We start from the raw sequence: 13,503 nt of genomic DNA on the forward strand, positions 1-13,503 counted from the left end.
CGATAGCAGTGGTGCATCACTAGTTTGGAAATAAACCAAAAAATACTGTTTCTAAAAACTGTCAGTAAACTTATAATTTCCCCCTTCACATTGTTTTTCTAATAAAGAAAGACAAACAAGTACTTTATTTTTGTCTGAAAATATGATTTCACACGCAAAGGTTGCTCCCTGTGGGGCCTTTCTATCATTTGCAACACTGATTTACGAAATGAACCAATTCTGCCCAATTCCCAATGAATACAATCACAACATCAAGATTCGGAGCATTCGGAGGACCCTTGAAATACCTTGTGATTTTGGTTTTTGAACTCAAAGGTACCTGGAGATCCTAATTCAGACTCAGGATGCTTTAATCAGCAAAAGCAGGTCATCAAGCCCACACTGCTGCCAGCTTCAGGCACGCATTTCACTGCTTGCTAGGCGAGATGCTTTCCCAACCCACAAAGCACGTTCAGCGCTGCAATTCAGCTCAATGTGCAAGGCCCTGAGCACTCACTTTTTGCTCTTGATCTTCCCCTGCCTCCGGGCTTTCATCTCTTGGTAGGAAAGCAGAGCCCTCATCTTCCTCAGCTCACCCAGCCTCTCCTTGGCCTGTGGAGGAGAACACGAAAAGAAGGACAGGTGGTGACACTCGCAGCAAATCAGGAAGTTGTTTACATTTTCTTCCTGTCAGACGACAGCTCCCTGCAAGAGCACGTGACAGTAAATGGGAGGATACTACAGTGTAGAGCACTTATAACACACATCGTGGGAGCTGCGGAAATCCGCACATAAGCAGTACCGCACCATAAATAAAACAGGCGCGAATCTAATGCATCGCAACCTACCTCTCAGGCAATTATTTATCATCACTCGTACGGCACTTAAAAACAGATGCAAGGTCTTTTTCTTCTTCTCTTTCACCCCCCCCCCCCCTCTCATCAGCCGCTGCTGCAGGGTCTTACAAACCGCAAGCGCAGTCTTACAAACAGCGGTGCATATGGCTTTAACTTCCTTTGTGATTGTGTTTTGAGGGGGCACGGCTGCGTTTCTTAGTGTCTATCAACAGATGCCACAGGAAAACACCAGAATGCGAGCGGGAATTCCCCCCCCTCCCCCACTTGGCATTCGCGATGCCAAAGGCAGTTGCTTATCAGCACAATGTACAAGCAGTGCAAACCCCCTGTGTCACGGCTTGCTATCTCCAAACGCTCGAAAAGGGAAAGTGCAGTAGCTTATCTGCACAATGTTCTAATACAAACAACTTACCGCACCCGGAGGGAGCGGAAGGAGGCTCGCTATCTTCCGAGGTGCTACACGCGAGTGCAAACAGAACACGCAAACTAAAGGGTGCCTATCTTTTATTTTTGTGTGTAGAAGTTAGAGGATAGCAGGGAGCATGCTGCATCACATTGTTGATCCTGTCTCCTTTTTTCTTTCTCGCGGCTCTAAAATGACGCCCCAGATGCGCCAATCACGACCCTAAAATGCAAAAAAATAAATAAATAAAAAAAGCACTATAAACGGTATTGTGGTTCGGCCAACCGTGTTTTAAGCGGTATGCTTATGCATGGAGTTCTATGGGAAACAAACCGGCAGTCTCAAAAACCTGAGTTATATCCGGTCCTGAACTATAAGCGGTTACGTTATAAATGATCTACATTGTATTAAAAGGCATACCTGCCAACCTGGTGACGTAGAAATTCGTAATATCTGCGGACTGGGAGGAGTGGTGGGCAGCACACTTTAATTTTGAAGTCTAAAATGATTCACATTTTCTTCACGCGTTCTCATGTTTTCACAACCATACATGAAAACCGTCAGTGTTGAAGAGTAATGAGCAGCAACTTCATTGGGAAGGGCAGCAAATTCAGACATCTACGATTTCGAGAACACTTGGTAGTGCTTTCGCGGCTTCGAGCCCGCCTTTGCACTGCGAAGCAACTACCGCAGTCGTGCCACGCACAGGATGCGGCAGTCATACAAAGAGCGCCACGAACACGGAAGTCGTAACCAGCCCGTGAACAACATGCTTATAAGCAGGCTTGCCGGGGTAGCAGCGAGTTCACCCCGCTGCGTAGCCCACCCCGAGAAGACGACAGAAATCGCAGCTTCGCAGATGGTGATAACAAGACTACATATTGCTTTCTCATGGCAGCGCAGGTTCCAGTGTCGTTTAAATAGATGGTCCCAGTTTTTTCGAAAATTCGTAAAATTTCAGGCAGGATTCGTAAAATCGTAAGACGCGACAAAATTCGTACATTTTACGGAAAATTCGGAAGAGTTGGCAGGTATGGCGTGTCTAGCAGCCAAGCCTAGCCACTTTGCTGGTGGGGTGGGAGGAAGGAGGTGGAAAGATCACACCCCACCATCAAGGCAACAGCAGCACTAAGAAAAGGGGAAAAGGATAAGGAGGGAGGGTTAAGACAGCACAACGCAACACAACGGAGGAGACGGCTATTCATGACAACCCCCCAAGCCATATTTCTGAATAACTGATTCTTCGTCTTTGGCATTCAGGTCAATATTCAATCAGAGCTTCCACTTATTTTCACACCTGCCCCTCCCGACAGTATTACTTTCATTTTGTTACACTGCGTCAGCCGTGGCTACATGCCAAAGGTCGAGTCACCAGGCAATCTATTCTTCTGAGCGTTTCTACACCCTCCCCGTTGCTCCTTGCACAACACCATCCCTCCAGTGCTTCTGATGATGATTGATGATTGCTATTCATTTCCCCTTTGTAGCGGGTTATGACGTGTCTTCTTTACCTCCCTCCCTCCCCCACCTCCCTAGTTCTCTCAGCAGTGAATCTGTGGCAGCATTGGATAGCGGTATTTGGTCAGTGACTGCCTTAAATGCAAAGCAGGGAAAAAAGTAGGTGACTTGGGCAGTGACTGCCCAAGTCACGTACTTTTTCCCCTGCTTTGCATTTAATTAACACAACGACCCATCACCAATCCTTTCCACTCAACCTTTGGAAATCGTCCGTTATCCTTGCAAGGGATGAACTTGCAACCCATGACTGTGACGGGTTTACTGGTTGAAAACTTTGACGGCACGTTTAGGCTGTTATGCTACGATAGCTCTATTTTCTCTTTGATTGCGTGCTCACCTCCCACACACTGTTTTGTCATGAAAACAAACATTGAATGCTTTAAATATTGTGCTGCTTTGATTCAGAGCGCAAGGTTCCAAAATAACTTATCTCCATAAAGCAATAAAGATACAGACACATATATGTTTTATAAAGAAATAAGAAAGAACCAAGAATCTCTCCATGCAAACAACAGAGCTTTTCTCTTCAGACTGGCCCAAAGTACCGTATTTAATCAATTCCAAGCACCCCATTTTTTTCATGCTCGCAATGTCCAAAGTGCAAGGGGGTGCTTAGATTCGAAACATCTTAAAATGAACTCCCACCACATAAGCGCACACTTTTCCCAGCAGTAGCAAGATTGGACAGGTGCAAGGAATATTGTTTTTGTAATGGACCTCGAGGTCCTCTGGCTGCCAAGCTGTTATGAGGGAGTGGAGAGCCCACTTCTAGTGTGAATGAGGGCTTTAATCGAACTGGCTGCGGGGGCAGCGTGAGGGTGCAGCGCCAGCGCGTGCCACCGCTCGGTCCGTGCTGATGAGACTGATGATAATGAGAGTCGTCTGCTACAGTGCAGAAGAGGAAGAAATGCCAACCGTTTTATACAGCAAATATTATAAAAAAGTAGGCCCAGACAGAGAACTCACTGCTTACGTCTGATACTCAGTCACTCTCACTACCACTCGAGTGTGTAGCACCGCTTGAACCGCTGCTCTGCAAATAACTGAAGTGCAGTGAAAAGCTCAAGAACAGAGTGAGAAAGCGTGGTTGGCGGCCTGGGCTGTATTAACTCTATCCTCGATATTCAATGGCGTGGAATGTATGCAGGCAACCAAGTGTGCGCCGCCATATCTGTGGCCAAGCGTCTGTTGCTAGGCGACGTTGCGCGCACGGCCCGCAGATCAGGCACCCCTCTTCTCCTCCATGCAACCGTGCGAGTGCGCGCCGCCGGTAGCCGATCGCGAAGGCCACGGTGTGCCGTCACTCGTTACGTCGAGCTCCGCGGGATGGCGGCACTTGTCCATGCTAAGCACGACTGTGAAACACATGACTGTGTTTCACATTACGAACTCTTTGCCGAACACAAAGTATTGTGTCGAGTTCACTGTGAGTGCGATTAATAACATCTCTGTTGGCGCCACAGTTTAGAATCGGATTGGAACGGAGCAGGTGACGCACGCCGGTGTCTTTTTTTTCTTCGGCGTGCGGCCGCAGTGGCACAAGCTGCACCGTGTCCGTGGCGCATCGGCCATGTCTGTGGCCGTTTCCAGTGTTGCTAAGCGAAGAAATTGACCGCTAAACATTTCAACGAATACCGTCTATAGCCTGGGAAAGGCTCGCTTCCTCATCCAAAAAGGGGTGCTTATATTCGCAAGCAAACTTTTTCCCCCATTTATTTCTTTAAAGTAAGGGGGGGAGAGGGTGCTTAGAATTGCAAAAACACGGTACTACCGTATAATGCGGAATATACCGTATAATGCGGAATATAGGTCGAGATTTTTTACAGAAAAATTTGCCTAAAAGTCACCCCTCGACCTATATTGCAGTCATTTGGCAGTTGTCATCTGGCGACCGGGCAGCCCATCGAGCCCATCCAAATCCCAAAGGCACCATCGCCACCACCATCAATCGGACGCGACGCCATCTTTGTTTTGTTGGTTCTCTCGCTGTCGGCGAATGTGTGTGTGCTATTTTCTTCTTGCTCAAAATGAGTTTAGGCACTTGGTGCCAGTTCACAGCAGCATTTAAAGAAAGGGTGCGGGTTTTCCAAGGCCAATGACGCGTCTGCCTTGCGCCAGTTCGGCATCACCAAGAAGTGTTGCTAGCGGCGTTAGCTGAAGGGGCAGCTCTCGGTATGCAATGCTCGGACGACCTCGCTTCATGGGCGCTGCTCTGTGCACCTGTGCTGCTGTACAAAGGGGCAGATTTTGTCCGCTGGCGTCGTGCGATGTCTCTACGAATGGATACCCCAAGATGTTTGCCGACCGCCTGCACAGACTGGCTGTCGCTACGGTCGGCACACGAGTGTGCCATGCTTTGCGCTCGCTTCACGATGACATGGTCTTGCGAGTGTTTAAGAAGTGCTGCATAAGCAATTCCCTGGACTGCACCGAGGACGACCTGCTGTGTGGGCGACAGCGAGCCATAAGCAGTCGTCCGACGATACTTCATACAGTTTTAAATGAGTAATCTAAGACAAAACAAGTTATAGTCTCAATAAAACAATGGTTGGTACCTAATTATTTTTTTTTGCATTTTTCGGCTACAAGGTAAGGGGGTCGACCTATATTCCGCCTCGACCTATATTCCGCATTATACGGTAGGTCGAGATTTTTTACAGAAAAATTTGCCGAAAAGTCACCCCTCGACCTATATTGCAGTCACTGGCAGTTGTCATCTGGCGACCGGGCAGCCCATCGAGCCCATCCAAACCCCAAAGGCACCATCGCCACCACCATCAATCGGACACGACGCCATCTTTGTTTTGTTGCTTCTCTCGCTGCCGGCGAGTGTGTGCGTGCAATTTTCTTCTTGCTCAAAATGAGTTTAGGCACTTAGTGCCAGTTTACAGCAGCATTTAAAAGAAAATTTGGGGGTTTTCCAAGGCCAATGACGTGTCCGCCTTACGCCAGTTCGGTATCACCAAAAGAAGTGTTGCTAGCGGCGTTAGCTGAAGGGGCAGCTCTCAGTATGCAACGCTCGGAAGGCCTCATTTCATGGGCGCTGCTCTGTGCACCTGTGCTGCTGTACAAAGGGGCAAATTTTGTCCGCTAGCATCGTGCGATGTCTCTACGAATGGATACCCCAGGATGTTTGCTGACCGCCTGCACAGACTGGCTGTCGCTCCGGTCTGCACACGAGTGTCCCATGCTTTGCGCTCGCTTCACGATGACATCGTCTTGCGAGTGTTTAAAGAAGGGCTGCATAAGCAATTCCCTGGACTGCACCGAGGACGACCTGCTGTGTGGGCGACAGCCAGCCAGAAGCAGTCGTCCGACGACACTTCAGACAGTTTTAAATGAGTAATCTGAGACGAAACAAGTTATAGTCTCAATAAAACAATGGTTGGTACCTAATTATGTTTGTTTTTTTTTGCATTTTTCGGCTACAAGGTAAGGGGGTCGACCTATATTCCGCCTCGACCTATATTCCGCATTATACGGTATATTTACTTTTTCTTTGTTCCCTTTTGATGCATAGCATAGCATTCAAAGCAACGAAAAAAAGAAAATGAACCAATGAGAGAGAATACAATGTTATCTGAAAGCTTGTTTTTATCATTGCAAATGATTGTTGCACAGACCAACTGGTTGCTTGAATCACATGGACACTTTTTTTCTTAGCCCCAGAAGAAGCTCAATAAGCAAGTTTGTGCCCTTAGAAAGGCATGTACACCCTACCAAATGTTCATTAATATCACAGCAGCGATGACCTATTGGTGTTCCAGCACCTCATCACGGTGTTCCGCGGCGAAATACTAGGTGAGAATATGCGCACGCGCATAGAACAATGTGCTGTATGAATGTCACTTGCGACGCTCTTCTCCTCAGAGAAACACAACCCCTGCCTTTCTTATTAGCGAAAGCCATTTGCTAGCCGCCAAAACTAGCTAAGCAGCGTAAACGTTCATGATGAACATGCCGAGCTAGCGATTCGAGAAAACATTAAACGCGCATTGGATATGCGCGTGTGCTTCAGATAACCCTGGTTTCCCATGACCAAAGTCGTGCAGATACCATGGCAGGGGGTATATCGCTCTCAAGGAAACAGCGCAGCAGACGATGCTCACACACGATAGGGCTTTATGTACGCGTGCGTACTCTCGCCTATTTTGCCACTGGACACCATGATAAAGCACTGACACACTGATCAGTCATCACTCCTGCGATATTATTAAAAATTGGGAGTGCGTACATTCCCTCCTTTGCCTTGTCTCCACGCGAATTTCAGCAAATATTTGAGCACTGGTAGTGAAAAAAGAGAACAGTGAATTGGTTGCTGCCCCTACACAAGAGATTAGTGTGCATCAAAAGTTCCCTGCTTAAAAAACAAAATACATACATAGAGCAGGCCCTTTTTGTTTTTTTCCCCACTTCGTTTTTCCCTCACCTCTTCCAAGCTCATAGCCTTGAGAGCCTTCTCCTCAGCTGGCGTCAGGGCGGCCTCCTGTGGTGCAACGTCTTCGCTGACCTTCAGGATCTTGTTGATCTCCTTCTCAAGCTCAGTCCTGGGCTGGAAGCACAGTGGATGAAAGGAACATTAGAAGAAGAAGATCAGAGCCAGTTCCTTTTTCAGAAGGAACTGGCAAAGACGTAGGACATTGCGGAAAGTTATGGTGCACTGTTCAGATGGATCCACACCTCCTCAGTAGCATGCCCCCTTAGTTAAAAACATGGATGCAGGCCGCACTACTGAAGAGCTGCGGGACAAGAAGTTTACATAGTAGGGCCAACCAACCATGCCCAGTGGGACTCCCACAGTTCTGTGGAAAATCCTTGTTCACCATTTTTGACAGCCATGCTGTCAAAAGAGCAGTAAAAAAGAAAGGAACTGCTTTCCTCCACTGCTGTGGCAAAATTATAGAGGCAATAAAAATTATTCAGACAGATTTCAACATGCATTATGCCTTGGAAGCTGCTATACCATTGACAGGCCATTGCTTACATCTATTAAGTGTTTTCTAATGAACCCAGGTGTAATTATTTCTGGCAAATGCATGTATCAGCAAACTCTAGCTGAGTTTATTTAGCGTCGTGAAATGCACACATCTTGTAACGTAATCAACAGGTCTTCCTGCGTGTATAAAGGTTGGTTAGAACATGCTCCCTGGAGTCAGTACACATTCGTCAGTGCACACTTCCATTAGAGATTTGCGACACGTAATGAGACATCCCAGACAATGAAATTGGCCCCACAAAAATTTCTTGTTCCAGCCTACTTCAAATTTCATCGTTTAACCAATAATTGCCAAGTGTGTCTCAATATCGAGAGTACCCATTCGAATCCAGCTGTCCCAAATTTCCTAAATATATTTACAAAAATAAAAAGGGAAGAATGATAAATAAAGCTGATTTACGATCTGCAAATAGAGGAGTGGCATGTCAAAGCTACACCGGGAGCGAGGCTCGCAATAGTGCAGAGATACGGATTAATTTAGCCTATTTGGGGGTTCTTTTAAGCATGCTGAAGTTTCTAGCCTAAGTTTTCTTACTCTTTGCTTTCCATCAGAACTAAGGCCTCTGCAGCTAGAAATAGAACTTTCGACCTCCCTTGCAACAACATATCTCGAGCACTAAATCTCCACGATTAGTTGGTTTACAAGGAATAGAACGTAATGCACACATTTCCATCTAATGTGCTTTTAAATGTATTTTTAAACAGTTGGAGGAGATGTTTTGTACCTTTCCTGGTTTTGTCAAACAATAAAATCCAACGTGCACATACATACATAAAAAATAAACCTCAGTTCCAACCTGAACATAAAACATGTCTACCTGCTTAAAACTTGCTTACGCAAAGTTAACTGGCTTATATAAAAAGTTTTTTTTTTACAATGAATTCTGCATTTTTGGTGGAGTTCCTTGAATACCCAACTACATCTAAGCAGTCCAAAATACTTCCAATCAAATATTTTCAACGAGTACAAATCAAATCAACCAAACCCCAACCGATTTGTTACCAAAACATTTGAATTTCTTTCACGCACTTAACAACCAATATGCGCCCAACACTGCCAGGTACATCACTGCACTGGCAATGCTGAGCTTCTCGGGGAAAATGCGGAAAGGCTGCCTGGACTGACCTTGATGCGCTGAATAAATGTTCCAGCACGCTCCATCCTCAGATCGGCCTGCTTGAGGGGAAATCGCAACTGGTCGGCCTGGGGGAAAGAAAACACAGAACACCTGTTGCTTGCTTGCACTCAAGGCTTGCCTATGTGCTTGCCTAGTACAATGTAACGGCGTCGAAGACCCAATGCCTGCTTTACTGAAACAGGTGTGTCACAGCGCTTCTGCTGCCATTAGATGGAGCAGATAAGAATACTGTATCTGCGAAGGAAACTTTGGAATCCACCTGAATGCAGCCATACGGCTACAAAGGAAAGCTATACAGCCTCCTCAGAAACTTCGCAGTTGAAGAAAAATTCGTCCTCGTCCTGGTCCAATTTTTCTTCAACTGCAAAGTTTCTGAGGAAGCTGTATAGCTTTCCTTTGTAGCTGTATGGCTGCATTTAGGTGGATGCCAAACTTTCCTTCGCAGAAACTTACTCCACCTTTGGGATTTCCCCTAAAATCTGGTCGATTAACAATGCTGTATATCACAAACAAATATGCTATCAATAAAGATATGGATAAATGAAACAGGTACAGCAGGCTAGCATAATAAGAAATGTGTGTTTGAATTACCTGCAGCTTTTAGCTATCTGAGGTAACAAAGTAGGACTAAACTGTTTCCAATAGATTTCTAAAACACCGAGGGGAATCGAAAGTGAATCAAACACTAGAAAAGTTAAAAACAAAAAGAACCTTAATAACCCTGTCACGAGAAGGCGTCCAACTGGACAGACGAGTGCACGTCTCCATGCCCACTACCGTATTTACTTGAATCTAACGCGCACCTTTTTTTCGGAAAAACAGGTCAAAAAATCACATGTGCGTTACAATCGAGTACGACTCAAAACTGCGGCGCCGCATTGCCATCAACGTTTCAAGATGGCTGCTTGACTACTGAACGCATAGCCAGCGCTTCGTAGTCGGCGCATGTTTGCCTTTGTTGTCTGCGTAGTCTTTTTTTTGCGTTACCCTGTTTTTTCCGCCATGGAATTTCCCACTGCGAAGATACGGCGGGTTCACCACCATGCTGCGTTTTTTAAGAAGAAAGTGATCTTGTGAGTGGAAAGCGATGGAAATCAGGCCGTGCCACGTGCGTTCAGTGTTCCGGACACTTGCGTGTGGGACTGGCACAAACAGAAAGAGAAAATTTTCACAAGCAAGGCGACATGAAAACGGTTCAGCGGACCAAAGAGGGGGCGATATCCCCAAATAGAAGACCCGCTGGCGGAGTACGTGCAGCAGCAGCGAGCGGCTCAGAGACCTGTAATGACAGAGATGCCGCTGCCCCGGACCGTCGTTGTGGTGACTGTCTTGCCGGCAATAACTGGCCCATTTCATTTCGAGCCACCTTTGGAATAAGCCTTGCTTGTTCCAAATGAGAAAAAGTTGCATTTTTGTATTAAATAATGAAAGCCTAGTGCACGTTACCATCGAGGACATTGCGTTTTTTCTTCTTCAGACCACGAAAAATGGGTGCACATTACGATCGAGGGTGCGTTAGATTCGAGTAAATACAGTAATCTCCGAGGAAGAAGCTGTGCGCAGGGTACAGCCAGCGTGGGCTCTGCCATGGCCACCAAATAAATACTGTAAATACATCGTTCTCTTATCCCATGGTTCATGTTCCTTGTCCTGCTGCTACATAACAATATAAAAAATAGGCATTAACTATTTCAGTTACTGGCAAATGTAAATGACATTCAATAAATTAACTCTTTAACATGGGCATACGTGTTGGAAACTATACAAAAAGCAGCATGTGGAAAACACATTTTTGAAGCAGGCCAAATTATGAGGATCACATATTTAACATACCTAGATATGAAGTGAGTTGCATTAGGCAAGCAGCTCTTGCTTACGTAAGAAAGGCACCCATGGATTAAATTATTTATTCTTCATTAGCACATCAAAGCGTAAAAACTTAAAACGCTAGCTATAGCAAGTAGTTCATCCATACAAATGTCAGACAAAAAAAAAATTAAAATTGAGGTGCAAATTCACAATGTTCACTAAATGTTCCTTTCCACCAGCACCTCTTTTTCCCAAACACAAATGACGAAGAAGGAAACAAAAACTACAAATTGAATAACAAATTAGACCACTTAGTAAAAAAGTGCATTGTGAATGGAATAAGTCAGCTAACACCCTTAGAAAGAATTAACAAAAAGCTGAAACATGCAAGTTTCAATTATTAGTAGTGAACAATGAAATCATGTCCAACAGTGGTTGAAGGGACAAAGGGATTTGTTCTAGTTTGACAAAGCCTGTTCTACTTTTGCTGGAAGACAACCCTTTTTTTCTCAAGGGACCCTGAACTGGAGGTATTTGGGTGACTTTTTTTTACTTTTGAAGTAATTTTTGTTTAGCCGACTTTCTTTTAATCTCACAGAGACATCACCGTAAATTTCCTTGCAGACAAAGCAACAAAGAATAATAGAAAAAAAAAAGACATAATTGGATTGCATTACCCCTCAAATCACTTGGAAATGAGATAGCTCAGTACCAGGAAGCTACAGCCCAACATTTTTGCATGAATGTTGACAGATACACAACTTTGTTCTCTATCCTCGGTCATTTGACCACAGCCTGGTGTGTACTACAAACAAGTCATTTTTTCATAGGTTTCTGTGGCAATGGATTTTGTGCTACGGACACGAAGTTATGCAAATTAGGGGCAGAACTCCAACTTGCGTTCATTACCCATTCAATTGAAGTTGTGGCATAGTGTTGGTTGCCGTGCTTGTGACCTGCGTCACAACTGCGATGTATGCCTTCGGCTTAAAGGGACTCTGCAACACTTACCATCGACTACTCGGAATGTATTTTGGGTAAAGTCTATTGTCCCAGCAATCTCCTCCCGCAAGAATTATGAAAATCCGTTCACTATCACTGAAACTACGTGCGATGAGAAATCGTGCATAACTGTTCCCTCTCAACTCGACCGCGGACAACGCGACGAAAGCTGCGCGCCCTTTCCCGGAGAGGGGGGGTGGCTTGCGGTGTTCTTTTCGGCGGCCTTCAATATATCACATGCCGAAGAGTTTTCTTCTTCTTTCCGCAACGTAGAGGGGTCTATTTCTGGTCTGGTGCCACAAAAAAGCAGGCATAACTGCCTGCTCGCAAATGTGAGCTCACGCTGGTAGGGTGTTTTTTAAGCAATTAACTTTTCTTGTCAAGTGGTCTCCCTGAGAGGGGAGTATTGAGTCCATCACTCAAACTCCGTGCGCACTCAAAACACAAAAGAAAGGTGCAGGTATAGAAGTGGTTGGTACACAGCGCCACCGCCGACGGATTTTCACAGGAAACGAGAGAAATAAGCCGCACAGTTGACCAGCAACAGTCAATAGGACAGCCATGGATCAAATGATGTAGTTTAGGCCATGCCAGGGGTGCATAATAAGGAAAATTGAAGAGAGTGCGGTTGGTTTTTCCGCGTCTTTCACAGCGATTTGCGCGCTCACCGCTTAACGTGCGCGTGTAATATTTGGCTCAGGTATTCTTGGCAGTGTAATCTAAACGTCGCGCAGGTTTACTTGCACTGCACAAAGAGTTATGCAGGGTCCCTTTAATAGTGTTAGCTTAACGTGGACATCTTGAAATGAACAAAACGTGAAATTACACCTCTGATGTGAAAAACACCCCTTCCACAACCTGGAGACGTTCACGCTAACACCTAGAATTTTTGAAAAAGGGGAGGGGGTCTGAACACATTTATATTGCGGGAAACCCTGCACTACACGACAATTCTGGAAAAGCGGGTGCCATCCCACTACTCCTTACCAGACGGTTTTTCTGGACCACAGGATCCCAGACGGAGACCTCCTCCCCAACTTTGTCATAGGCCACTTGACGCTGTGCCTGCAATACACACACACACAAAAAAGAAGGCACCACAGCAGAGTTAACCACACAAAGACAAGCACTGAGCAATGGTGCACTATCAAGTCTCCAGTTTATCACTGAATGTTCAGAGACTCTGCTGAACTGGCTACGGCTATGGAAAGCATTTAAAATGAAGCTTTCCAAGTGCTTCTGCCACACAGTAGCTCAAGAATGTGCAGTGCTGTAATAAATTTCAAAATGACTGTGAAAATGTTAGTTCACAATGTACCGAAACATATGGTGGTCTGCAGAGGCCATCCCCATAGGCAATTTTAAGGAAAGCAGGCAAGTGCAGTTGGTGATCTCAGTGTTAAACAAAATGAGCATTGTGCAAAGTTTAAACTCAAATGAGCGAGGGTTAGAATTGAACCAGTTTTAAAGTGCTTCTAAAAGCACTGCAGCGTCTTGCACAGTCAACAATTCTGTTCACAACCTACACAGGCTTTCTGCCCCAATGGAACAAAGTACTCCAAAACTATGGGAGGTCTACCTGCACGGGGAAGACAACTCACCCTCTCGACTTGTGGCCGATGAAGCGGTTTGGCCAGCACTTTGGCGTTGCGGCTGATGGCGCGGACCTGCCTGCGGATTTGTTTCTGGCTCTCGGTCTTTTTGAGGCCCAAGAGTAGTTGATGGACAGCCACCTTTTCTCTAGACGCTGCACATGTGATAGAGAAGTTGCTTTCATACTCCACAGGAGAACAAGAGAAG

The 13,503-nt window shown here is 45.6% G+C and overlaps 1 protein-coding gene across 1 annotated transcript in view; it reads right to left on the reverse strand.

The window, feature by feature from the left end:
* LOC144152798 (U3 small nucleolar RNA-associated protein 14 homolog A) overlaps positions 1-13,503 on the reverse strand; it is a 41,037-nt gene that overhangs the window by 26,644 nt on the left and 890 nt on the right. The window contains exons 5-9 of the mRNA XM_077684263.1: positions 13,305-13,450; positions 12,691-12,768; positions 8,880-8,957; positions 7,187-7,309; positions 497-591 (exon numbers count right to left, since the gene is read on the reverse strand). Of these exons, the coding sequence (XP_077540389.1) occupies positions 497-591; positions 7,187-7,309; positions 8,880-8,957; positions 12,691-12,768; positions 13,305-13,450 (520 nt within the window). The remainder of the gene's footprint in view (positions 1-496; positions 592-7,186; positions 7,310-8,879; positions 8,958-12,690; positions 12,769-13,304; positions 13,451-13,503) is intronic.

This window comes from Haemaphysalis longicornis, unplaced genomic scaffold (assembly GCF_048455015.1).
Source record: "Haemaphysalis longicornis isolate Haplotype H1 unplaced genomic scaffold, Haemaphysalis longicornis Haplotype H1 scaffold_9, whole genome shotgun sequence".
NCBI lineage: Eukaryota > Metazoa > Arthropoda > Arachnida > Ixodida > Ixodidae > Haemaphysalis > Haemaphysalis longicornis.